The following is a 25981-nucleotide window of genomic DNA, read 5'->3' as shown; positions in this document are numbered from 1 at the left end:
ATTATTATTATTATTTTATTTTTCCAATTTTCTTTATTATGTTTTTTTTGTTCTCTTGTATTCTGGTTTGTCTCTTCCCGTCTTCCCCATCTTTCCCTCCGGCCTTTCGATTCGTGATACTACCTCAAGCAGCTCGCTTCAAACAAACTCTTGGCTCTCCCTGTGCAAACTTTCATATTTTCCAGGTCGATCCATTGGTCTGTGGCATACCAAGACTTTGTATCCCGTCGGTTTTTAGTAGACTACCTAGGTATACATATTTTGGCCCCCTTGGGGGTCTTTGGCTCATACGAGTATACAAGTACAACTCGCATGGACAAGTGAGATGGTCACATCTAATGGTCAAAGGGCGAGCTCCCACTGGCTTCAGCACTGGAAATTGCATTGCAAGGGTCATTGCCGCCTCACTTTGACCCTCTGACGTCTTTACTTGACGTGATAGACGGACTTTGGCATCGGATTGACTGCGCCGTCACTGCAATCCTTGTCTCTCCTGTCTCAAGCACTGATGCTTGGTTGGCACAAGCAGCCAAGGGCCATGCCGCCGCGGCTTCGAAAATTAGAGCTTGTACTGCTGCAAATTTCCCGACCTTCTGATGGTGTTAGCAGAGGTACCCAGCAGCGCCTAAGGGGGGAGGGGGTAAGGAAAGAAAGTCAAAGAAAAAAAAAAGAGAGACTAGAAAAAAAAACCGTGCTAGCTAGCTCCCAGCAGCAGTAATGCACACTCCCCCCGGCGAGCCACGCCCTCACAGGCTTCTATACTAAGGTACTGCCAAAGCTACTCGTACACCCCCACCAAGAGTCACAGTCCAGCAGCATTTTTTACTCAAGCCGCTTCCACTTCCTGTGTTCAACCTCCATACTCGACACTTCTCCGTCTTGCGACCAGATATTACAAGCGTTCTACTTGAACTCTCCTCTTCAAGCCATTGTGTACAGACAAACCCATCGTTACGTCTCTCGATTGGGTCATCATTCACCCGGACATCGTACGAAACCCCAAGACGCCTTTGCCACCGAGTGTTACATCCGGTCCTCGATCTGCCTCTTTGCGGCTCTGTTACAAACAGGCCTTTTTTTTTTTCGCAGCTTGTCACTCCAGAGCTCGCTTCCTATTTAACTCGTTCTCGTCCTCATCCTCGTTCTCGCTACCTGTCGGCGGCTCTGCTCTGCATTACTCCAACGACCTCCTCACCAATACTCAAGCAACAATCGTCATCGAGCGTCGCCCACTTTTCGGCCTACATCCAGCAAGAATAGCCGACTTGCCCCCCTCAAGAACCGGCAGGCTGTGTCGCATCATACAGTTGCCTCGCAGCTTCGCGCGCTGAGCCCGTCCTTCGTGCAGCGTCTCCAAGACATTTGGTTTGGGGCCATATACCCTAAAGGAGCCACCTGCATACGGCTACGCTTCTGCCACCTCACCACCTGTCGCGGCCTGGCATTTCTCGACCGGGTCTCTGATCATCATTCCCTAGCAGCGATTTTGAGCGATCAAGCCACCCTTGAAGGCCCACCGAACGAGCGTCTGCAGCAACTCCAAACGCGGGACCTGTGCGTGTAGGACGCCAATTCGCCTACACCGTTGCCCTCGAGCTACAACTTCACTTGTACATTTCCCATACTCCCTCCTTGAACCCCTGGCAAGCCTGCCTGGGGACCAGCTCCACGGCCATCCGCAGCCCCTGCGGATCGACTATTAGTAGTTCGACCACTCGCGCCCCCCGCATCCCGTTCACCCCAGATTTGATACTACAATATGCATACAGCTCGAGACTTATAAGGGTCAATCCGCCTACTGAAACCTCGAGGCTTGCCTCTGCAATGAGCCTGCTCTTCACTTACATACAACTTGAACATGACTAGCAGCAACACAGACTCAATTCACTCTTCTACGCCTCTAGCATTGGGCCCCAGCAACACCATGCCCTCACAATCCAACAATCCCCAGCGTCCAAGCCCTGGTCACGTTCAGACAAACTTCAACGCGCAACGTCACGCCATGGCTCCCCAGTCCGCAGTCAGCGCGTCTTCCAGAGCCTCCAATTCCCAGCATGGCTCACCAATCATGTCTCCAGAACCTACCATTCTCACCTCCAATTCCTCCATCCAGGCCTCGCCGGAGTCTATGCGACCTCAGTATGAGGACTCAGTCCCCTCAGGGTTTCAGCTCCCCGAATCCATCCTTAACGAACCCATCTCCCGAAAAACCAGCCTCAATTCACTCGGGCAGAGCTGGACCGGAAGTCCAAGCACTACCTCCGAGGCTACTTTCAGCAGCAACAACACCACCTTGGTGAATCCTATTTCCACTACAACGTCAGCGACGACTGTATACAACACAACCAACGCCGTCCCCGCTGCTTCTAGGAATATCATACGACGCCTATCCAGCCGAGCATCGAGACTCTCCAACAGAAGGCGCCAATCCTCAGCCGCTCCCTCGAGCCGCGAAACCAGCGTCGGTCCCTGCTATCTGCGAATGCGTAGTGATAGCAATGCGACAGCTCCCGAGCATGGCATCATCAACACCGATTCCGAGTCTGATATGGACGATGATCGAGGCTCCTACATCTCGTTGCCCTACCTTGGTGGCACCCGGGGGTCACCGACTAACAGCACGACTTGCTCTATCAACAGCGGCTCAAACACAATGGTTGGCCCTGTAATTCCATTGCAGCTACAACAGGGAACTTTGCTCAAAAAGATCTCCAAGAAGAACCGCTCCAAAGTCGTGCTACTTAGCTATGATCAAGACACAAATAAGCTTTTGTGGGATCGCGCTCGCCCCCACAAGTTTCTTCATGTCGATGAGATCAAGGAGATTCGAACCGAGTCAGATATTCAGCAGTACGCTCGTGACCTTGGCATTACAGATGTTGACGAACGCCAGAAGCTCTTCTCCATTTCATATGTCGTTCCGGACAAGTCCAAGAAAAAGTTCCTTCACCTCATCGCAGACAATGTCGAGATTTACAAGATTTGGACCACATTCTTATTTGACATGCTGAAACACCGCCAGGAGGTCATGACTTCCTTGATGACTTTCAACGAGAGGGCAATTGCCCAGTACTGGCAATCGGAGATGCAAAAGCACAATTCCGAAGACCAGGAAGAGCTTGACATCAATGGCGTTAAGCGAGTGTGCCAGAATTTACACATCTACAGCTCTCAGGCGACTGTCCAGTCCAATTTCCGACTCGCTGATGCTCGGCGGATTGAGAAGCTCAACTTCTCTGAATTCCTTGAATTCGTCCGCCTCATGAGGCAGAGACAGGATGTTCACCAACTCATGCAGAGTATAGCAGCGAAGCCTGAAGATGGGCTCACCTTGAACGAATTCCTCGACTTCCTTGAACACGTTCAAAAGGAGGACGTGACGAACCGGGCCGCCTGGGAGAGTATCTTTAGATACTATATCCGCAAGCACAGAAACGACGATGCAGGTACTGAAGTCAAGCCTGAAGAACTCAGCTACATGTCGGAGACCGCATTCATTGGGTTCCTGAGTTCTCGGCAAAATCTCCCCACTATCGATGAACAGCAAGAATTCACACTTGATCGACCCATGAACGAGTACTTCATCTCCAGCTCACACAACACTTACCTCCTTGGAAGGCAAGTCGCGGGCCAATCTAGCATCGAAGGATACATCGCTGCTCTTGTGAGAGGTTGCCGCTGCGTCGAGGTCGACTGCTGGGATGGTGCCGACGGCAACCCCTTGGTGGTTCACGGTCGCACGCTCACTAGCGCCATTAGCTTCGAGGAGGTCATGGTCACCATCGGGAAATACGCCTTTGTCAAGTCCAAGTTTCCACTTTGGATCTCTCTAGAGGTCCACTGCAACCCTGAACAGCAAGCCATTATGGCCAAGATCATCACGGATACGTTTGGCGAGCGACTTGTTACGGAGCCGCTAGATCCAGACTCAGAAAAGCTGCCTTCCCCTTCAGAGTTGATGGAGCGCATCCTTATCAAGGTCAAGCAACCGCGGATGGTCAAGGAAGAACCCACGAGCGGCGATATCTTGAGTACCAGGAAACGTGGAAGCAGCCTCAGTGCCGCATTCGGAAGGCCATCCAGCGATGGCAGCAGCATTTCCACGTCTCAGTCGCTTCCTCAAAGCCCTATGCTTATTCCAAGCAACTCTGCTCGCAAGCTTAGCGGCAAAGGCCGGGTGAACACCATCGCCGAAGGCGAGGTGCAAGTGCCTCAGGCAAGCAATAGCGACTCAGACAGCGGAAGCGATCTTGGCTCATTCAAGGGATCCAACAACATTGTCCCGGTACTAGGCAAGCTGGGAGTGTACTGTGCCGGCCTGAAATTCTCCGGCTTCGATGCCCCGGCGGCTAAGAAGTTCAACCACATCTTCTCCTTTATGGAGACCAGCTTTGCCAAGAATTCTCGGACCAAGGAAGAGAAGATGCAGCTGAACATTCACAACATGCGATATCTTATGCGCGTTTACCCAGACGGCTCACGATTGAACTCTAGCAATTTCGACCCGCTTTCGTACTGGCGCCGCGGTGTTCAGATGGCCGCCTTGAACTGGCAAACGTTTGACATGGGCATGCAAGTAAACCGAGCCATGTTTGAGGGTGGCACAGATTCATCTGGATATGTCCTCAAACCCCAAGAGCTTCGCGACATTCAAGTTCTTCCATACAACGAAGCCGTCAACGAGGCTCTTGCCCAGGGCAAAAAGGAGCGGTCTGTTGTGTCCTTTAGCATTGACGTTATCTCTGCCCAACAGCTGATGCGGCCTGCCAACCTGGCTGCAAACAAGTCGATGGATTTTTACGTCGACGTCGACGTCTTTCACGCAAACGACAAGCGCAACAAGAAGGACAAAGACTTCGAGCTGAGCCATGAGCCTGACTCGCCTCTGCTACGCCACACCGAAGTAATTCGTGAGAATGGCTTCAACCCCATGTTTAACAACGGCCAGTTCCGCTTCAAGGTTACGACCAAACACCCAGAGCTGATCTTTGTTCGTTGGTCCGTCAGGCTAGCTAGCGACGGCGAAAACCACAGCAACAGCACCAAGGAGAAGCCCGCGATGGCTAGCTACACTGCCAAGCTTACCAATCTCAAGCGCGGATATCGCACACTACCCCTTCTCAACCACGCTGGAGAGCAATACCTATTCTCTCGCCTCTTCTGCAAAATTGAAGTTGACGATATTGAAAAGAAGTTTATCGACGTCCCCCGTGCCGCTCCAGACGGAGGCAGCAAGCTCAATCTCCTGAACAGCGTATTTGGGCGAAACAGCAACTCAAGCCCCCGGAGCACCATAGAGAAAAGCAGTATAGAGAAGCGCAGCTTTGAGAGTAACTGAGTTGCCTCCACCATATTCGCCGACATGATTGATATACGGCACATACGATAGCTTTTGACAACAACAAGCTACTTTTTGACACGCCTTTCAAGGGCCTGTTAAGAAAAACAAACATCTCCGCTTCCATCTGTCCCTTGCACAAAATCAACACTCACCTTTGTGCTGGCGCACTTTGCATGGTGAGATTGCTGGGACATGATTTTTCCGCTTCTTCCCATTCCCATCAGACCACGGCTGGACCTACCTGGCTGATGCTTGTTTTATGAACTTGTTCCTTTAAACAGCGGCATCTCTGAACGACTTACATTTTATGCAAGGCCAGGCGCTTCCTTGTCGTTACTTTTTTATTATCTTTTATTATTTTTGGTTTTCCCTTTCTTCATGTTCAGTACGGCGCACGGAACCAAAAGCGAAACCAAATACCCACCCACTATCGACGTGTGGGCACGAGTACAACCTGTATTTCTCTTTTCGTCCCCTTTCTATTTTTTCTCTTTTCTTGGTTTTATGATGGGATGCAAGGACTACAGTGTCCAAAGGAATGCATATACCACACCATTATCTGGTATTTAACAAGCAAAGCATTGCATAAGGAAGGACACACATGAAAGGCATAACATAGACAGGATGGGCAAAGGCAAATGACACTGGCTTTTTTTTACAGTTTTCTTTTTTTCCTTATCTCTTTTATTTTATGCGTCTGCGATAAATTATGTATTGGCACCCTGTACTGGTGGTTTCCCCCCCTTTCTTTCTCTTTCGAGTCTGTGTTTGTTTTTCTTTTCTTTTTCATGTCTCCATATAAGATGAGAGTCACATTACTGGTCAGGAGAGAAACCAATTGGGCTTGTACAAACAAATGATACATGTGGAGAGAACATCAGGGATTAGGTGTGAAAATGGATCTGTTCAACGATGATGCATACTGTCTTGTGTTTCTGCTTTTTAGCGTCGGCGTTGCGAAATCTGTTGTTTTTTTCTTGGCACATCGGGAAGGTCGGTCTGATGATGCATGGGCAAAGGGGTGAGAGTACAAGACGGAACAGGACAGGGGGGAATGGTTGGACAAGAGAGGATGGATGATTATGAGGGCATTTCATGACTGTTTGCTTGGCGACATGTTTGAGCTAGGTTGTTTATTTTGGGACGGAGCAGCAGCACGTGCGTTGTTGCTGCAATTGCATGAAATGGCGGATCAAGGCGCATTTGAGAGATGAATACGAATAGCATATGATATACTCCGTATAGGGAATTGTGGACCTGCTTCATATCGCAAACTTGTTGTTGATGCTTGTGCATGTATCGTATTGTATGGTGACACTTTGCCGTTTCCTCTATTTTTATGATGATGATGATGACATTTATGCGGATACCTCTAATCACATGTTACCTTAGGCCACTGCTAAGGTACCAGCTAAAGTGGACATTTGTGTTCTATTACATGTAGGTATTCTATATCATACTCAGCTCCGCGGCTCACGGAGCAATAGATGATCATGCCCACTCTAGACAAGTCAGGACAGTAAGGCAATTTGAGCCCGCGTAATCACAGTAAGACAATGAGCCTAGGTGAAACAACAAGTTGCCTCCCCCCCTCGGAATAGTCATACGTGTTGCTCTTTCAGAAGGCGAAATTCTCGTCATTATGGAGAATAGAGCATGATGTGATCAAGGAGCTTAGCGATCGAATGATTTTGACTTCGAGCCTTTGCTTGAGGTGGTGCTGCATATCATTCCCTACCTTGGGGATTCACGTTATTACTGGAAACCGAAAGCCTTAGTCCATACGTGGCTGGCACCTAAATTCAACAACCAGCCTGCATGCTGTGCGTGTACTACGAAACCAATTACTCAGAACTTGAGAGACTCGGTGCTAGCATTAATAATGCGAAAGAGGAGCCATAAGGCAAAGGAGGCGCGAGCTGTGCTGCGAATGGCGTGCAGCTGGTGTCATGACAAGAGGTGGCTTGTGCTTTAGGCTCCCTTGGCCAAAAGGGCTGAAGGGAAAAGGAGGCTTGGGGGTGGAATTGCGCCATTGCATTGCAGGATTTAATGCAAGAGATGAGACGAGAAGAGAGGTTTGTGCTTTTTCTTCTTCTTTTTATTATGTTATTTTATTCTATTTTTTGCTTTTTTTTGTGGTACATAGAGGCTGTGCGTGTTTTGGCATTGATGTTATGTTCCTTGGTGGTTTCTAGAATGTAGCAAGGGGGGGATCTTTTGGAGTTGTTATTTTTGGCATAAACATGTTTCGCCTCGTCCATGTGTTTATTTTGCCATCGGGATGGAACCATGACGTGTAATCCAAGTACTGCAATGTCCCTCGTGACGGTCAATCAATCTGCAGCATCCTGCAACTTTTATTTTTGCGGATTGATAGGCAAAAAACGGAGGATTGCGATTTGCAATGGGAGGATTAGATTAGCGGGCGGACTTTTGGAATGTGCGATGACTGGATACTTGATGGGCAGATGCACGTTTCATGTGGCAGCCAAGGCAGCTTAGCTAATCTGAAATATTGGGATGAACCCGGGGAAGAGAAAATAGGAAAAGATCGGCAGTTACTCAACGTGACTTTTGTTTTGTTTTATTAATAATTTGAGTGGGATAGAAAAAGGGCTAGGCAGAGAGAACGAGAGAGAGAGTAAAGGAGGGAAATGGAGAAGGGGGTGTGTGTTGAGAGAAAAAAAAAAGAATACATGGATACATCATCACTACATAATCGTTGCAAGGGAGAGAGGAGGAAAAAGGAAAAGGGAAAAGGTACCTCGGGGAATGGCTAACAGCTACTCGTACAGCTACAGTTGCTTAGCACTGCTACTACTTTGAGACGGCTCATTCGGTTATTGCCTCGTTGGGCTAAGGGGAGCTGTTCCGAAACAGAGCTGTGCGGCTCTAGCGGAGAGTTTGAATATAAGTGAGTTTTGCAAGAGGTGGGGAATGAAGTGTGCTGTACTGGAGGCTTAACCAAGAGGGTGAATAGCAGCGGTTACGTGACGTTGCCTCGGGCTCTTCCATCAAGGTATTCTTTACCTAACTTACTAATGTTTGTATCTGTGTATTTTGTTTTGGTTTTTTTGGAGATTAAGATTTTCGTTGACATCTCGGGCTGTTGTTTCAGACACTGCAGCTGAAGATTGACGTGGAAAGTAACCTTTTTTTTGACGTGCATGGCCAACGTCAAATGTAACAGAAAACAAAACAAAAAAAGATCCGAGGCGAGATTTCCGGGCAAGGGGGGTTTGAGAACGAGACGTTTATGCTGCCTGGACGAGACGTGACATGTAAGCACTTAGAAAGAGTACTCGTACGTACTGCCATTCTCGCTTTGTGCATGAAAAAGAAACCAAGCAAGGCGCGCATGAATAAGTGATGTCAAGTCCTCGCAATCGAAAACCAAAAGGATTTCTGGACTAAAGCTTCCGGAGTAGCCTCCGTCGCACTTCTGTAATACGCCGAGGGAGGGGGAGAAAAGGGCGTCGCGGGAAAGGGAAGCAGAAAAAAAGCCAATTTGTTTAGGCCGGACCGTTTTCCCTCCCTCTCTGTGTTATGTCCTGCATTAAACAGTGTCGCGGTCCGCCTTGTCGTGGCATTTTCTCCAATTCCTTGGTTGGGTCCCGTGGCTGGCTGGTTAGCTTTCACTGGCGCCGGCCGAGACGGTTTGCGACTCTCGTAGTGCCGGGGAAGAAAGAGATGGCGAGCCGTTTTTTTCTTTCTCTACTCTACTCATACTACTGATTTACTACTAGGTATATGGGGATGAGCTGGAGAAGGTAAAGTAAAAAGATGATGGAGAACAAGAAGAGAGAGAGAGAGAGATAAAGAATGGCCACGTTTGAAAAGTATTACTCGAGGCAGTTTAGATTGATTACTAGAAGAAGTGCTAAACGGCGCCGGAGTGGGAGCGGGGGAAAGTTTGGCTGTTTCGATTTTTGGATTTTGAGATTTTGATGTGAGGGGGATCTACAGTGCATTGCGTCTGTTCCGAGGAATTACTCGTAAGAAAAAAAGTACAAAGCATGTGAAGACATAAAATGAAATGAAATAAAAAAGAGAGAACGAATGAGAAGCATCAAAAAAATAGTAATAATAATAAAAGATTGCGTTTCGGCTTGATCAAAAAACTTATGCTGAGCATCCGAAGCATATACACAGTAAGAGAGACCGAGAGAGAGAGGGTGTGTGTAGAAAAAGGAGAGTAACGGACAAGGTAAAGCAAAAGGTACAAGCAGCTTCGACGCCGAACAAGTACCTTTTGCAGAGCAGTACTTCCAAGCTGTGCCCTTGTTTTAGTCTTTGCCCTTAGGCAGCTGCCAACTTGTCAAACCAAATCAGCCATGCCAATCCCGTAAAAAGGAAAAAAAAAAAAAAAAAAAAAAAAAAAAAAAAAAAAAAAAAAAAAAAAAAAAAAGTGAATCAATCAATCAAACGTCGTTGTCGCGCTGGCATGAATCTGAACTGCAAATGCGCTGAGCTACAAGGGTTTGCATTTGCCCCGTAGCGGTAAAACACGCCAAGCCCAAAGCCTCACTTTTCTTTTCTCAGCTCAGCTCGTTGCTTAATTAACATCGTATGGAACTTCGTATTTGACGAGAAATCGAGCAAAAAGCGCACTTGCATACGAAGTGTGGCCATATCCGTCTCGTAACTTGTCATCACAATCACACCCCTAGTCGCTTTCACGCAAGCAAAAAAGCAAAAAAAAAAATAGGGAAAATAATTTGGCCCCCCTTAAGGCTGAGCCCCGTCGGAGGGACATGACCTCATTCATATGTACAATTGCCAGATACAGTAACAATAGGTAATACTACCTTCAATGAAGAGAACAAAAGCCGTGACAGGGGGGGAATAAGAAAAAGAAGCAGCAGGGGAGGCGTGTGACAAAAACCCCGAGCGGAAACAACGGGGGAATCAAGAGAGATTTCGTTCGGGCAAAAGAGATTCGGCCAGGATGATGAAACTCAGGGGGTGTGGGGGAAACATTCTCAGCTCAGCTTGGCCTTCCATTGCTTTTCTTCGTCCTTTCGAAAAAAGAAAAAAAAACGCGTGTTTAACGGATACCGGCTTTGCCATGCCTCTTGGCCCTCGTTTTACTTGGATGGTCCCTGTTGCCAGCCCATCGAACTAAATACAATGGGCAACGCGTATGTGTATGTTGTATACTCGTATCGTACTATTATACAGTTAGGGGGGAGGTCGAACAGAACATGGAACACCCATGTAATAACGGCATTTTTGCTTTAGTTTGCCGCGTTTTCTTCGAATCGGCCTTCGAACGAATTGCCTCTAATGGGAAACCAGCACGCCAAACACACGCCCCTCTCTATCTCCCCGCAATGAGCTATATTTCTCTCTCTTTGCTGCCTATCTACCTAGGTATCTGCCTTTCCCATTCTCTGCTGGGCTGCGAATTGCTCTCCCTTTTCAACGTCGGCGTGTCGGAGCCGAAATAGTGTCCGCGAACGCGACGGTGTCAATAAAGGGGGGGCGTGAATCCAAAAAACCAAGAAGGACGTGAACACGAAGTAATACCGGTATACCCGTATAATATGCCAATGACGAAGCATTTCCATCTTTTGCTACTCCGGATAATCAAGCCGGCCAAGACTTTCTAGTAGAACAACAGACGTCAGCATCTTTAACTGAAGCAACAGTCCGTCTTCCAACAAGCACTAAGCACAAATTAAGAGCCACCATGAGACTAAGACACCATAGTAAAAAAAGACATTAAGGCTCTTTGCTTTCTCTAGAGGCCTCCTCAATCTCCCCTCGTCTCTAAATAGCAAAGAACAGCAGCTACACGGTATTAAGCATGCCGCTCAGTTCATATATATGCGTAAGACACTAAAACCATCCGTTTCTTCTCATTCAAAAAAGGGGAGTTCGTCCCAGTGGCGTAAACAGAAAACTTGCCCCCTTTTTTCCCCCTTGGTCATCTCAATCTCAGCCGTGGATGCGTGGTTCACTCTTGTCTAAACAAAATCCCATTCTTTCCGGACGGGAGAAAAACAAAAGAAGTAGGATCCTCGCCGTCTTAACCTTCTCCTCCTCCCTTAACCCCCCCTTTTCATTTACCGATTGTTCCAAATCCGCTGTAGTGTAAAGTGTAATAAGACAGAGTAATATAGAACAAGATTAAAGCTTTCGAATAGATTACTCGCCACATTGCAAGGAAGAAGAAAAAAATGGGCAAACCGCCATGTCGAAAGAAGAAAACGAAGAACGAAACGAATAAAATCGAATAAAATTGGGGACGGAAAGGGGACGACGACGACGAAATGCATCCGTCATTCAAATCAATCGACGCCATCGTCATTCACCTCGGAGCTCGGGCTCTCCATTCGGCTGCTGTTGTTGCTTTGCTGACTCCCATGGCGCAACATTCCGCTCGCGCCGCCGCGACCCCAAGAGCGTGTATTGGTCACTACGCTCATGGCGACCCGTTCAGCTTCGAGCCGGCTGGCGGCCGTCTGGGAGCCGTTGCCGGGGCTGAACTTGCCTTGTTCCTCCTCATCCGTCTCCAGCAAATCATCTTCCGGTGGCGCCGCGCGGCCACGCGGGCTTAGCCTTCGCATGGGCACGTCTTGCGAGCTGTCGGCGTACATGTTCGGGTCTCTACCCAGAATGCGATCCGCCTTGCTCGGAGCTCTTCTTGCGCCACCGTTGACGGGGTTCAGAGGTCCGCGGCCGTGGTAGTTACCCGTGACGTCCGCGGTGGCCGACGGAATGTCTCCTCCGTATCCCCAGCCTGCGTTCACCTCTCTCTGGCGCTGCTCCTCTCGTTCACTCCTCAGCCTCTCGCGCTCTGAGATCCATTTTGGGTTGGCTTCCCAGCTCCAGCCGTCTCCGGTCGTGTTGCAGATGGGCAAGAACCACAGCCAGGGGCTGGGTCCCAGGAGATGCAGCAGGTTTCGCTTCCAGCCAAGGTCAAAGGCGTTGGGCAGCTTCTCCGAGTCCTGCTCGTCGAGGTACTCCTCATAGCGCTTGCGGCTCTGGTGTCGTTCCAGTTCCTCATATGACATTTGCACCCGGGGCGTTGGCTCCTGCGTACGCCGCTCCTCACCCTCCTCTCTAGTGGTGATGCCGGGCAGCGCAGTCGCGTGAAAGTCGACAAACTGCCTCGCCTGTGGGAAGCCATTGGCGAGGTTCTGGGCCTGATGGAGTGTCTTCTTGACTGTTGACAGGTATCTCGTCTTCTCAAGACACTCAATCGTTGTCTGGTTCCTGCACGCCAACATGATGTGCCACGATGTAAAGGCTCCAACAACGAGCCCAATAATGCCGCTCATGACCGCCAACATGATGAAGTTGATGGGCAGCAGCGTGTCGAGATATTTGGAGTCGTCCATGACTTCCGTCCAGAACCACGAGCCGCTGACGGCAAAGGCGTAAAATGAAAAGATGGTGGTGTAGACCAGGAACAGGATAAAGGGCTTGTAGTTGCGCAGCCCGAGGCACGAAGCCAGCCAAGGGCAGTGGTGGTCCATCTTGAGCACGCATCGGCGGCACGTCGAGCAGTGGTGCGTGCGGTCCGGCTTGCGGGCCTGGCATTTCTTGCAGAATCGAACCCCCCCATCGCTCTTGACTGTGAAGGATGTCGCCATGCGAGTCTGGCCGCCGCCGCTCGTGGGGAGAAGGCCGTAGCCATCGTCATTCGTCGTCGATCCGGGATCCGTAAAGACGGCCGTCGTGTAGGACCAGTTGAGTAGCAGGTAGAGCAAGACGCCGAAGAATGAGGATGTCGAGCCTACATGTGCGCGCACGCCAGACTTTTGTCAGCCAGCCACTCCTGCCAGATACACCTTCGCTATGCCCCTCTCTCTCTTTCATTCTCTCTTTTCACCTACCTCTCCAGTGGGAACCGTCGCTCTCGCTCCCAATGCTCACCACCACCCAGCATGCCCACGACGTCAACCCGTAGACAAACGCCAAGGGAAAGTATTTGGCCGTCGTGCAACACGCGCGCTCGAACCGGCGCGCCCAACGGAACGCCATGCTGGGATTGTCGCTGGACGACTCGTCTTCCATTAAAACAGCCGCAGCCCGACCCCTTCCTTGCTGGTGCTTCTGCTTCTGCCTCCCCTCGTCGTTACGTCGTGATCTTGGTCTTGTTCTTCAGCGGGTGGGATCGGATCGGCTCTCTCTTTGTTCCAAAAGTCAGTCTCGCAACGAATAAGGAACCACTCGGCTCGGCAATCGAGATTGGCTGCGACGGGTCGACTCGCACATTTGAGATTGCTCTTTGTCTAATCAATCTGACAGCTGGCGCTGAGCAATCAAACCTGTTCGTCTGGAGGGATTCGTACACCTGGTTAGTAGAGCTTAGGTCATCCAGGGGCGCAGTTGATTTCGGGACATTTCCCGAGTCGCCGGGCCTCAGCCTGAAACAGCTTTGTCCAGTTTCTAGAACAGCTATGGCCCCGTAGCTGCCACTACTAACCTACCCTATACTATTTGACTATGGTATAAATTCAAGACAACTCCATTGCTTCTATCTACAAGCAACGACTCAGTGCTTTACGTTTCTTTTAATCAACTTAGTAGCAAATTGTTATTTCCTAGTCTTGCTAAACGCCATTCTCGGCGGTGACTACTAGCTATGATCTTACGTTCGTTTCGTCGATATCTGATCTCATCTTATCTGAATCTTAAAACTGCGAACTAAAATACGGGATATTAATTCATCAACCCTCCAAAAAACAGAAGTCGGCAAGAAGCTGTGGCTATCTCTACCAGTAAACCTTTTCTGGGCCAACATCGATCGGATCCTTGGACTTATTCTCCTTGACCTCTCCACGAAGTCTCTGCTTCGCCTGCTCCGAAGTCTTGAAGATGATGCTTCCGTCTTGATATCGAGTTCTTTCAATATCAACAATGCCTGCCGTCAGCTGGCCCATGAATATCTCGTAGTGAACAGTGTCTTGAATGCGGCACTTGGAGCCTCTAGTCTCCGCGTGCGAGGTTATGCCCGCCAAAGTCTTGAACATCTTGAGGCAGCATGGGCATCTATACGTCTTGTTTCCATGAGCTGGCGATCGAAGGTGACCAATGAGTGCCTTGGCTGTCTTGAACACTTTTCTACACAATGTCAATGTCTGTACATGGGCTAGTCCACAAATTGAAGTAATGTTCTTACCTGCACGGTATTTTTGGACAGTTCCATTTCTCAGTGATTGGGCACCGATAGCGGGCTACGTTGAACGACGGGTTATTTGGATCATCAGGATCCATGCCCGCGACAACAGTGTTCACACCCGATTTGAAGACCGGTTGAGGCCGCTGAACAGAGCTCGGCGCCTCAATATTGTTGTCACGGTTGATATCGGAGAGTAGTCGAAGAGGAAGTCGTCCTGGACCTTGGGCCTTCTTTTCGCTGTTGGAGATTGGTGCTATCTCTATTTTGTTGGCTAATCTAAATGGAAGTTTAAGCGGTCCTTGGGTAGTCTTCTTATCGGTACGATTGCCTTTGCTAGGCTCTGATTCGATTGCTGTGGTGACAGAGGGGGCTTGTGTGCGATCAACAGCCGTAGTGGACAAATCCGGGAACTCTTCTGGGACCATCTTGAATGAAGGCGTCTCCTTCTCAACGTGCCAGCCCGAGATTGCGATGTCTGCGTTGGGCGATGGCAGATACTTCATGTAATTTCCCATGATTGATTCTTTAGTCAACTGCTCCAAGCGTCGTGGAAACTCGAGCTTCTCTTCTCTGAGTTCATCGAGGAGGTCACTGTCGATGCGCGTGCAAAACCCTCTTTCAATATGGCTCATGAGAGAGCCTAGGCGCTTGAAAGGACCCTGACCGCAGCCAGGACAATCGAGATTCTGCTCAAGAGGATGCTCCTGTTTTCGATGTAAGAAGGGATTCTGTGTTCATGTGTTTAGAAAAACGAAGGTTTGTGTTGATTAACTCACCACTTGCATGTGCTTCATCTCTCCTTCCAAGGTATGGAAATCCCGGCCACAGAACTTGCAATGAATGTGGTCCTCTTTGTTTTCGTTTCGCTTGGCCTTCTTGTGCTCTACCAGGTGTTCCCAAACAGAGAACGGCTTCTGGCAATGCTTGCAGAACCAAGGCCCGCCGTAAAACGGATGAGAAGATTCCATTGTGCTGGCAGAGGAATTCGAAACTTTGTAGAATAGGGATAGGTCAGATCCAAAGGTCAATGATCGTTTCGTGAGTGGGATAGAAGAGGATTGATGTAAAATGGAAAGGGAGAAAACGGCGGATTGGGGGTGAAAGAGCAATAAATAGTGGCATTAGGTTTGCATGAGATAGAAGTGAGATAAAAGCATAGGTAGGCAGCCTAAGGCACAAGGTGCGGCCTCAGATAGGGATCAGAGGCGCTGAAGGGCAGGTGCACAGTGAATTACGGCTGTTTATTTGCGTTTGCAGCGCATCCATCAAAACTATCAGACTACAAAGTATGAACTTTCTGTCTGCACACTGGTTGAGGAGGCACATTTGAGTGCAACTATCTGTCTGAGGCTTATCATCGTGTAGGTTTGGATGATGATTCCTTCTTATCTGCTACAAATCCACTCAACTACCTAGCACTATTCGTCATCCAGTTCGCCGTAGTCGTCCTCATCTCCTTCAAAGCCAGTGTGCTCCATCCTATCTTCCTCTTCAGAGCCGTTCTCATTCTCCTCGTCATCCTCATCTTCGTCGTCATCATCATCGCTGCCAGCTTCAGAGTCCTCGCTCTGTTCCATCCTGCCCAGTATGCTCGCTGCCTCTGCTTCTGCCTCTGCCTCGAGGTCTGCATCTGCATCTGCATCGTGGGATGTAACAACAGACTGTCTTTCCATAGCATCGATGTCAATTTTAGCGCGAGGGCGAACTCTCACATTGTAGACCTGGCTCTTCTTCTTGGACGGCTCTCGACCTCGGAGTTGCGTGAGTTCCTCAGTTGTTAGGTTTAGATTAGGTAGAGGAAGATGAAAAGTGGCCGATGTAGATCGAATCGGCGTCTGATCTCCGCACTGCAGCGTTGGGGCGAAATCTTCCTTGGTCAACTGCCGACCAAATTGGATCGCCACAAGCTTCGTCTTCATAATGGCCTTGACTTTTGCCCACAAGCCTCCGTGATACCATCCACTACTAACATCCCACGTTGAACGCACCTCTGCATTATCTAGCAGCTCCCGGAGTAACGGATCTGTAATATCGCACACCTGCCACACCTTGCCATCGGTGTGGTAGGTCTCTCCGTCGAACATGTGGCTGGCCGATAACTCTTGGACAAACTCCTTTGTTCGGCCCATCTGGACCCTTCGGAGAGATTGCCAGGTTTGGTCTTTCCGGGCTCGCTTCTGCTTAGGAAGCTTGAACATGAGAGTTTGGTATATGCGATACTTGGGGTCAGTCCTGGGGTCGATTCCGTACGGAACTACTCCATCTCTCCAAGGCCCGCCCTTGAACTGATAAGCTGCATAGTTGAGGTACTTTTTCAATTCGTTCCAATTTCGAAGCTTGCCGGCAAGGTGGTTCAATAGAGACCGACGCGTCCAGACTGGACGGTCTTCAAATGCTTCTTCCAGCTGAGCGATAACCTCCACCATACGCGGATCAGTCATGTCGGGGGGGATTTGGGGCCCGGTAGGGGCGGCATCTTCTGTTCCTATAAAGTGGCCAACTTGCTTGACCGCTGTTGTGTTGACGGTTCCGCCATCTTCCGTTAAGCGAACATACGGGTTTTGTGAATAAAAGTAGTTGAATGGCAGACTCATGTGGGTGAAGATGGGCGGCGGTATGATATCCACATTCGAGCCTTGGTCGATGCCGGGTGTAAACTTGAACTCCTTGAGCTTCTCGACTATGGTAGTCGTTAGTACATCGTCAAATGGCATGGGTAAAGGGAATTACATACCATCTCCGGGCAACACTTGGTCGACAAATCTCTGCGCGAATGATGATTTGTCCATGTCCCAGTAAAAATCTGCCAACCCCCTGAAGCGATGAGTATGCTTGATCAATCCGACAGCCTCGACGTGGTATTTGTTGACATTGTCCTCCAGTTTGCGTCTCAGAAGCCTTGGACCATCGAGGCGTGCTATCGAACGGACGTTTTCTGAGTTTTCTGAGGGTGAGGCATCGGCTCCTTGAAGCTCTACGTCACCTTGCCAGGGCTCGTTCGTCCCACGCTTGCGCTTCCTCCCAGTTCGTTTGGGGACTGTGACCTTGAGCACGACATTATGAGACCTGGCATTATGTGACATGATAGGCGGACAAAAAGGTTCCTCTGGATTTATATACAGTGGTATTGAGTTTCTTAGAGGATCCAGGACCTATAACAAGAAGGTTTGTTATGAGCAAATCGACAAGACACAACCTGTTTTGCATATGAGCTACGGCATATTACTTACATGTCGTAGAGAAGGAACCCTTCCAAAGGCCTTGACAGCTCGGTCAACATCTTCAACAACTGCCGGGATCTCGACCGCAGTGAGCTCCCTTGGTGGTATGGCATATCGAGGAGCGCCATCCTCGCGGCGGTCTTGAGCCGGGTTCCTCGCCATGCTTCCTGAGCTGCCGATTCCCAGGTCCTCTTGACGAGGCGTGTCCATGGCGAAGGATTTTTCTGTGAAGCTTCAATACCTTATCTTTTAGCTTCCATTCATATTGATATGGATGGATCAATGGTAGATTTGATGGATGCCAAACAAGACCCCTGCAACAGCTGCTGAAAAAGCTCCAGCTAGCGAAACAGTCTGAATCAAACAACTGGAGCTGGAATGGGTGGCATACAGTACAGGCTAGGGGCATCGCGCACCGTGTCGCTCTAGACGCTAAATGAGGCCCCAGGTAAGGAGGTACGTAATTTACGCATCACGCGCTTGTTGGGGCGGTGTTTGAGACTCGAGCTTCTGCACTTCCGATTGGCCAGCGCCACTGTCCATCCTGACCACTGCAGCGCCTGGACAGTGCCCTAAGACGTGCCGCACAGTATGAAGGCCTGCTGAGGAGCTTGGACAATACTGGCACAGAATGCCCGGGTCATTGGAGACGACAGTCCTTTGGTGGGATCAAATCACAAAAGGTGTCGTGCCCATTGAGCGAGCTGGTTGCCGTCCATTCTCTCGTTTGCTTCCCGTCGCGATCAATTGATTCAGTCCCGTCCTCAGCTCACCGCAGGCCTATTGTGTAGCTGGAGCAATTGAGCCGCTACGGGGGATTCGGACTTAGTGCCAGTTCTTAGCGAACAACTTGCCCCTACGGCCCCTACAGTACAGCCCAGCCCCTACAGCCGGATCGTTGGACAGGTACCCGGCAGTACTGCCAGCAGCAGTGATCGCCTGAGCGCCGGCTAGGCACAGGTACAGCCGTACAGGCAGGCTCAGGTTCCACGTCTCGACTCTTCAGCAACAGCAACTCCCCCGCGTCAACGCCTCTCTGACGGCTAAACCTCCAAGCTGCTTGTTGTTAGCTCCTCTGATCTGATCTGAGCGTGCTGCCAGCATCCAGCCCGCCGCTGACGCTCTCTACCTCTGCCTCTCGACCTCTCTTTCATCTCTATCTCGCGATCTCTCTCGGGCGACAGGCGGATCAAAGGCCAAAGACCAGCCCATCGCCTTCTCGACGTCGACTCTGCGCGACCAGACGACAATTGGTCACCCTGAAGCCGCCCCCAACACCCTCCGGCCCAGTCCAATCCAATCCAATCCTGCTACTCTGTTCTGGGCGGACTGCCATCCATCGCACCGGATCGACCCCTGCCCTCTTGCTGTCTCCGACCAGCTCCCTGAGACCCGCGTTCCTGCGTCCAAACGAGCCCTCTCTGTCCCTCCCAGGTCGAAGCCGCCTCCTACACAGACGTCGACGCAATCAGGTCATCGCCTCTGCCATCGCCTCTGCAAACACGCGCCTTCGTGGCCCGACGACGCCGTTTACCCCCGGCATAGCTGGCGTTGCCCCCCTTCGCCTAGGCTCGCCTCACCTCCGCTCCGCATCCCGACTGTGTGTTGCCTTGCTACCCCACTGCGGCTACGGAGTTGGCTGGACGGCTTCCGGTCTTCGATATAGTTATTCCTGAGCAGCGTTGCAAGCCAAGATGAAGCGATTCAGCCAGAGAGTAGTGAGTCCCCCCTCCCTTGATACCCGCTGCGCGCTCTAGGTGCTGTCCGTCGGCGTCGCTCCCCTTTGTCCAGCTAGCTGGCAGCCGCTGATGCCAAGTCGTCCAACCAGCTCTCGCGAGGCAAAGATGCCACAAAGTCCTCCAAGAAGAATAAGGATTCCAAGGATGGAACTTCGTCCCCCTCGTCTCGAGACTCCAACCAGTCCCCGGTATTGACCCCATCGTCCTCGACATCGACCCTCAACGACTTACGCAACAAGCCGCTGCCGCAGAATGCTGGCCATGGAGGCGATCACGGTGCTGGCCAGCCATCTGGCCTTTCTGGTGCTCCTCAACCAGGCCTCGCTGACCGCTTTGGTCCCATGGGCGGCGCTGCCAACCCCAACGGTGCCAATGCGGGCGGCAGAGGACCTCCAACTGTTGTCATCAGCCCGACCCCAGGTGTAAGTTTCGCTCAAGCTCGCGAGCCGCTCACGACTTTTGACGCTGATTCTTCTTCTCCCCTCCTTCTAGCACATCCCTCCTCCTGGAGCTACCGAGACGATGCCCCATGAACTAGCCCCCCCGAAACCGGGCCAGAAGTCTCTCATGATCAATCGCATGGATAACCGAGATGCTATCCCAGAAGGCTTGCGGACACCAAAGCGACAGCACTCATCGCGATTTGACATTTCCGCCCATCGCGAGCTGGAGAAGCTTCCCGGCTTCCACGAAGTACCGCCTAACAGGCGTCAGGAGCTGTTCATGCAAAAGATCGACCAGTGCAATGTCATCTTTGACTTTAACGACGCTAGTGGTGACATGAAAGCCAAGGAGATCAAGCGACTAGCTCTTCACGAACTGCTGGATTACGTTGCCAACAACAGGCAGGTCATCACCGAGCCCATGTATCCCAGAGTCGTCGAGATGTTCAGCAAGAATCTTTTCAGACCAATCCCACCCCCATTGAACCCCCAGGGCGAGGCTTTCGATCCGGAGGAGGACGAGCCCGTCCTGGAGGTTGCTTGGCCGCACATTCAGGTCGTTTACGAGTTCTTCTTGCGTTTTATTGAAAGCCAGGATTTCAACACAAATATTGCCAAGGCCCACATTGACCACAGCTTTGTGCTCCAGCTGCTGGACCTCTTTGACTCTGAGGACCCCCGAGAGCGAGACTTTTTGAAGACGACCCTGCATCGCATTTATGGCAAGTTCCTCAACCTTCGATCGTTTATTCGACGATCAATCAACAACGTCTTCTTCCAATTCACCTACGAAACCGAGAGGTTCAACGGCATTGCCGAGCTCCTAGAGATTTTGGGCTCCATTATTAACGGATTCGCCCTGCCTCTGAAGGAGGAGCACAAAATCTTCTTAACCCGCGTCTTGCTCCCCCTGCACAAGCCCAAGAGCTTGAGCATGTACCACCCTCAGCTCGCTTATTGTATTGTCCAGTTTCTGGAGAAAGACGCATCTCTCACCGAAGATGTAAGGAGCCCTCTTCACCAATCTTACCAAGAACGTTGCCAGTATACTAACAAAAGGCTCCACATAGGTCGTTCTTGGGCTGCTACGCTACTGGCCAAAGGTTAACAGCACAAAGGAGGTAATGTTCTTGAATGAGGTTGAAGACATCTTCGAAGTGATGGATCCGGCCGAATTCGCCAAGGTCCAAGAGCCTCTGTTCCACCAGCTTGCCAAGTCAGTGGCCAGCCCTCATTTCCAAGTCGCCGAGCGTGCGTTGTACTTCTGGAACAACGAATACTTCTGCAACCTTGTAAGCGACAATGTGGAAATCATTCTTCCCATCATGTTTGCTCCTCTCTACGAAAACTCCAAGGGTCACTGGAATAGGTAAGTTGACGATGTTTCTTGGTTTGGAAAATGTGGCATCGTATAAACTAACGTGTGAGCAGAACAATCCACGGCATGGTTTACAATGCTATGAAGCTTTTCATGGAGATCAACCCCCAACTCTTCGACGATTGCTCCCACGACTACACGGAGCAGCAGAACAGTGCAGCAGCTCGAGAAGCGCTGCGGGAGCGGAAGTGGGCCGCTCTGTCTCAACAGGCTGACGAGCGGAGAGCATCACTGGGCCTGGGTCACGCTGAGGCGCCTGGCAGGGCTCAAGGAGGTAACCTCCCACGAGTCGACGAGGTCGATCCCGCTGCTGAAGACAACCAAAAACGCCTTGATTCGCTCAAGCTTCAAGATGCTTCCGGTCGCCCAAACGCTCACGAGCGACAAAGCTCCGTAGGGTCCAACCGAAGTAGATAGTCTCGGTTTGACTAACGAGCCTTTCCTACCTGCAAGCTGACGACCAATTGCTTCGCTTCGTCTTCTTGATTCTGCCCGTCCCATGGCCCTCCATTCCCGCTAATGTCTATTCTTGGCAACCGAGAGTCTTGCAACATAGACTCAGTGGAAGTACTGTTATTGTAGGTGCCGGGGGATTTATGAGCTGCCCAGTAGTATTCAGGGAGGGTTATTTTTGGATGGCAGATCAAACGTCGGGGCTCGGGCTATAAGAGGACTGACTGCTTGAATGGGGCTGCGAAGGGGCTTGGTGACTCAAGTAATGTTGATGATTCTTCTTTTTTTTCGTCCTTTTCTCATGTTCATCTGCATAGGCAGACTTGCAAAACACCGATATTGAGCAGGATTCATGTACGACGGGGGGTCGATCCAATAATCATTATTTTTTTTTACTCCTTTTCTCGTCCTTTATTATCTCTTTATTCTTTCTTTTTGTCAGCAGGGGATGCCAAAAACGCAAAATGAGGAGTGTTACTACATGCCCCTGAACATGGAAGCAGAGAAGGAGAAAAAAAAGTGTTTAGGCTATAGATTGCCAGACATTGTTGGAGCTAGGGCATTGTGTTGGTAGAATAGCGGTTGTATTTTTTTCCCCATGTTCAGCAGGGAGGACAGGACGGGAGAGCTTGGGGGTTTTCTTTGTTTCTTCTTCTTGTCTCTCTTGCTGATGGGGGTTTGGTGTGAGTTGGGTTTTGGTTGGTAGTTGTGGGGGAATTGTGTGTGCTTTTGTGTGTACTTGACTCGAATAGACTATTTGCTTTGTTCTTTTTCATTGTATTGTATTTGAACTCTTTATTTTCTAGACTGTTGACGTAAAAGTCGTACGTTTTCTCACTTGGTATCCGGTAAGTGCCTGTCATTAAGTAGCATCATCATGATGGCTTCTATTAGATTTAATTGAAAGGATAAATATCTAGCAGTACACATACACTATTCGTGAGGCTTACGAGCCATGGTCATCACGTAAATCTGAGTCTAAGAAAGAAAATCGTTACAGAAACCCAGACAAGACCTCTTGTCATCACATTGACCTAAAACGCCCTGCATTATAAATTGGTATCTTTAGAATACGACGAGCAGTTAATACTGCCCTCGATAGCCACCACGGCCGTACCCACCTCTTCCACGACCCCTATATCCACCGTTTCCGCGTCCATAATGGTTGTTATGCAGAGGCGGTTGAGGTGGCTGTGGCGGCTGAGGCACAGATCCCGCGGGGAACTGGTTCATATTCATGAGGTGAGCCACCACATTAGGGGGAGGAGGAGGAGGCACCCAACCGTCTTGGGGAGCACTGAACGGTAGAGGAGGTACCGTACCAGGGGTCCACGGCTGTGGAAATCCTCCTAGGGGAGGAGGCGGAGGGGGTGGAATCGGGAATGGGAATCCCATAGAGTTAGGAGGGGGAGGAGGAAATGGCATATGTGGTACAGAGGAAGGTTGAGGTGGTTGAGGTGGCCGATCATCATACGAGCGAAACCTCGAGTCAGGTCGCTCGTTGTTGCCGTACCTCCCACCTGGGCTTCGGCTTCGGCCGTCATGGTCGTGACTCTTATCACGACTGCGACCACGGGTGCGGCTAGGACTTCGGCTTCGGCTGTAGTTACGACTGCGGCTGCGGCTATGGCTATACGACCGACCTCGTTGTCGGCTGCGACTCCTGGAACGTGACGAAAGCCTCGGGCGCTTGAACGAAGGCGGAGAGGTGCTTCGGGATCGGTCCTGGGAAAGGCTTCTTGATCTTGATCTTGGCCGCGACTTTGAAGCAGATCGCAAACGCTCTGTGGAAGCTTTCTTTGACTTATTCAGCCTCTCCTTCATACGCTCGCAGAATTGGCGAGACCAGCCATAGTAGCTCTCTCCTCCAATAACCTCGCCTGTGATTTCGTCTATGATGATGCGCTCGCCCATTTCGCTGTATCCCGTGTTTAGGTCGTCGCCTGGATCGCTGTCCTTGGAGTAAATGTAATCTGCATCTTTCAGCAGTGTCTTCACAGCATCCACGACTCCCTTCTCAGCAGGCCCTGCTGCTAACTGGATGGGGCGGACTTGATCAGGTATCATAGGCCTAGAAGAGTTTGGGGTGATGTGAGGTAACCATGTTCCAGCCGGAAGATCATACCAAGGAACGGAAGCGTCTCCATGGAAGGAAGGTAGAATGTATGGCGCATCTTTTGCGAGCTTCAGTGAGCTCTCCGAGAGTTCGAGGTTTACAGCAGTTATCTCGGCAGAGCCATTGGTCAGAGCCGTGCGAAGCTGGGCAATCACCTCGGGGGAGAAATAGGACTTGTCTTCCCACAGCTTGATCAGCTCACTCAGTTTAGACTTGTGCTTGGGGCAGTTGTCGAAAGCGGCCGCATTCCCAATCATTGCTGGTAGGATTCCAGCCCAGGCCTCTCCAAGCTTTCGGTTGCTCTGGCGCACAACTTCGTGAAAAAGGACATCATTGGCGATATACAGGAGATGTAGTCTCCGTCTCTTGGTGCTGGGGCGCTTCCCGTCATTCTCTACGGCCAAATTCTTGGACAAGACGGCCCAGAACTTGCCCAAGGCTGTGCAGCGCGCGGAGGAAGGCACAATGTTCTCGACTATCCAAGCCTTACATTTCTAACCCAGGGGAGTTTAGTGATTTGTGCGCGAACGGGACAAAATGCTTGCGAGCAATGTGTCAAACCTGAACGTTCTGGCGGGAGCACTGGACGATGGCGTTGTCTAGCAGCGAGAAGAAGTCGTCGACCGCGGCGCGGTTCAGCGAGACGGGATCGGCGCGAAAGAGAGTCGCTGACAGCGTCGCCTTGGTGATGGCCAGCTCTGGAGAAGCCATGGCGGGCGAAAAGGCGGCCCAGACGAGGGTGCAAGAAAGCCGTTGATTTTCTCAGAGCTCAGATATAAAGAAGGTTAACGAAGGAGCTTGAAGTTGCTCGAGGCTGGAAGTTTGTCGCAGAGGCCGGGAAAACCACGGAGGTACCTTGTAGCTTGCGAGAGCTTGTTCCGAAGCTCGCGAAAGCTTTCGGTCAACGACATGAGCTTGTATGGAACGCAAGTAGCAGGGCGAGTTTGGTCGGGATAATTGGAAACATGTGATTGTGATACATATTGTTACTGTAGAAGTAAAGCGATTCTGCAAGAAATAGACTATCGCATACAGGGAAGTTGAGAAAATGTACCAACAGAGAAAAAATCTCACTCGGGATAAAGGATCATATGATAGAGAAACAGCTGCACCCTGGTTCTAGATGCTTGCCGCCTGGTTTATCCCGTCACATGCTAATTGCACTTACAGCTTTCTTTGTCAATTGCCAACATTCTTTGTTTTATTGAGCCGGGCTTGGAGAATGGATTTGCGTCAGTGCGCGGCGCGAATTCTATATACAACCCTGCTAATAAGGGCATTATTTTACACCATGGAAGTTAATATACAAGCCCAGCATGGATGCCCAGCTTAAACCCCAATCAAACGAGGCTCCTCTTTTCTTCTTTGTTCTTCGTCTCTTTAGCTGAATCTGTCCCCTTTACGAGCTCGATACGGCGTATCGCTCTCGTATTTGCTTTTCTCGGCTACACGCTCAGACTCTGTTGCTGGCGCATGCCTCGTGGCCGCGGGATCGTTGCTGGCTTCCGTGCTCGGCGAACCGGCATTGTCAGTCCTTGCAGGGCCACCGTTGCTCGTTACAGCACTGCCAGAGGCCACAGCCGCTTCATATTCCAGGGCCTTGTTGGCCGCTATTTTCTTGTGGTGCGCCTCGAGCTTGGCTTGGCGATCAGCCCGGATTTGCTGTTTGGCGAAATAGTATGCACCGCCACCGGCTGCCCATGACATATCAGCTGAGGGATTCAGCAAAAGGAGAACAGTGTATCTGCCTACCAACGCAAAGGGAGCCCCATCCAAGCCTGTGCAGAAGAACATGGCATGTCTGGTTAGCAAATGGCTGTGTTCGTGAGCAGTGACATGTAGGACAGGCGGGCTAGTACCAGAAAGATTTAACCTGAACAATGAGAGTAAGCAAAAAGCTGTCTTATCCCAGTGCTAGAGCCAAAGCGAGAGGCACCTACAGTGTTCATCGTGGCGGTCGGTACAATACAAATGCTAGGAATGCGGTGATTTCAGGAGCTTGTCAAATATCGCAGCGGTGGAGTCGGTAAGATGCAAGTTCCGAGTTGATGTGCTAGGACAAAGCCAAGTCGTCGGATCAAAAAGCTTAGCAGGCGGCGATGCACCGGGTATTGTAAGTGCAATTGGCCAAGAGCCGCTGCGCACTGGCTGTCCACT

General features: G+C 50.5%; 6 protein-coding genes across 6 annotated transcripts; 2 read left to right on the top strand and 4 right to left on the bottom strand.

The window, feature by feature from the left end:
- Positions 1-1924: 1924 nt before the first annotated feature.
- Positions 1925-5338, top strand: V8C40DRAFT_272522 (uncharacterized protein; the record flags this gene model as incomplete). Its single annotated transcript, XM_083220369.1, has 1 exon — positions 1925-5338. The coding sequence occupies one exon, from the start codon at positions 1925-1927 to the stop codon at positions 5336-5338; it is 3414 nt and encodes a 1137-aa protein (XP_083077995.1).
- A 6296-nt stretch (positions 5339-11634) lies between these two features.
- Positions 11635-13333, bottom strand: V8C40DRAFT_272521 (Palmitoyltransferase PFA3; the record flags this gene model as incomplete). The annotated part of the gene is made up of 2 exons (XM_083220368.1): positions 11635-13085; positions 13186-13333. The coding sequence occupies 2 exons, from the start codon at positions 13331-13333 to the stop codon at positions 11635-11637; spliced, it is 1599 nt and encodes a 532-aa protein (XP_083077994.1).
- A 734-nt stretch (positions 13334-14067) lies between these two features.
- On the bottom strand, positions 14068-17905 carry V8C40DRAFT_272520 (TFIIIC subunit 5 family protein; the record flags this gene model as incomplete). Its single annotated transcript, XM_083220367.1, has 7 exons — positions 14068-14416; positions 14475-14704; positions 14861-15178; positions 15251-15446; positions 15894-17154; positions 17209-17626; positions 17705-17905. The coding sequence occupies 7 exons, from the start codon at positions 17903-17905 to the stop codon at positions 14068-14070; spliced, it is 2973 nt and encodes a 990-aa protein (XP_083077993.1).
- Positions 17906-18840: 935 nt separating this feature from the next.
- On the top strand, positions 18841-21806 carry V8C40DRAFT_98553 (protein phosphatase 2A regulatory subunit RTS1). The gene is made up of 5 exons (XM_083223699.1): positions 18841-19413; positions 19524-19856; positions 19927-20880; positions 20948-21246; positions 21309-21806. Exons 1-5 carry the CDS (start codon positions 19390-19392, stop codon positions 21670-21672), a joined length of 1974 nt encoding a protein of 657 aa, XP_083077992.1. The 5' UTR covers positions 18841-19389; the 3' UTR covers positions 21673-21806.
- A 764-nt stretch (positions 21807-22570) lies between these two features.
- Positions 22571-24716, bottom strand: V8C40DRAFT_233227 (RNA polymerase II-binding domain-containing protein). Its single transcript, XM_083213317.1, has 2 exons — positions 24386-24716; positions 22571-24318 (listed from the first exon to the last, which is right to left on the bottom strand). The coding sequence occupies exons 1-2, from the start codon at positions 24533-24535 to the stop codon at positions 22792-22794; spliced, it is 1677 nt and encodes a 558-aa protein (XP_083077991.1). The 5' UTR covers positions 24536-24716; the 3' UTR covers positions 22571-22791.
- A 293-nt stretch (positions 24717-25009) lies between these two features.
- Positions 25010-25934, bottom strand: V8C40DRAFT_233224 (uncharacterized protein). Its single transcript, XM_083213316.1, has 2 exons — positions 25765-25934; positions 25010-25697 (listed from the first exon to the last, which is right to left on the bottom strand). The coding sequence occupies exon 2, from the start codon at positions 25616-25618 to the stop codon at positions 25205-25207; it is 414 nt and encodes a 137-aa protein (XP_083077990.1). The 5' UTR covers positions 25619-25697; positions 25765-25934; the 3' UTR covers positions 25010-25204.
- Positions 25935-25981: the final 47 nt, after the last annotated feature.

Source organism: Trichoderma camerunense (assembly GCF_050948025.1).
Source record: "Trichoderma camerunense strain CBS 138272 chromosome Unknown V8C40scaffold_2, whole genome shotgun sequence".
NCBI lineage: Eukaryota > Fungi > Ascomycota > Sordariomycetes > Hypocreales > Hypocreaceae > Trichoderma > Trichoderma camerunense.
The sequence above is the reverse complement of the archived record's forward strand: the minus strand, read 5'-3'. Positions and strand labels throughout refer to the sequence as shown.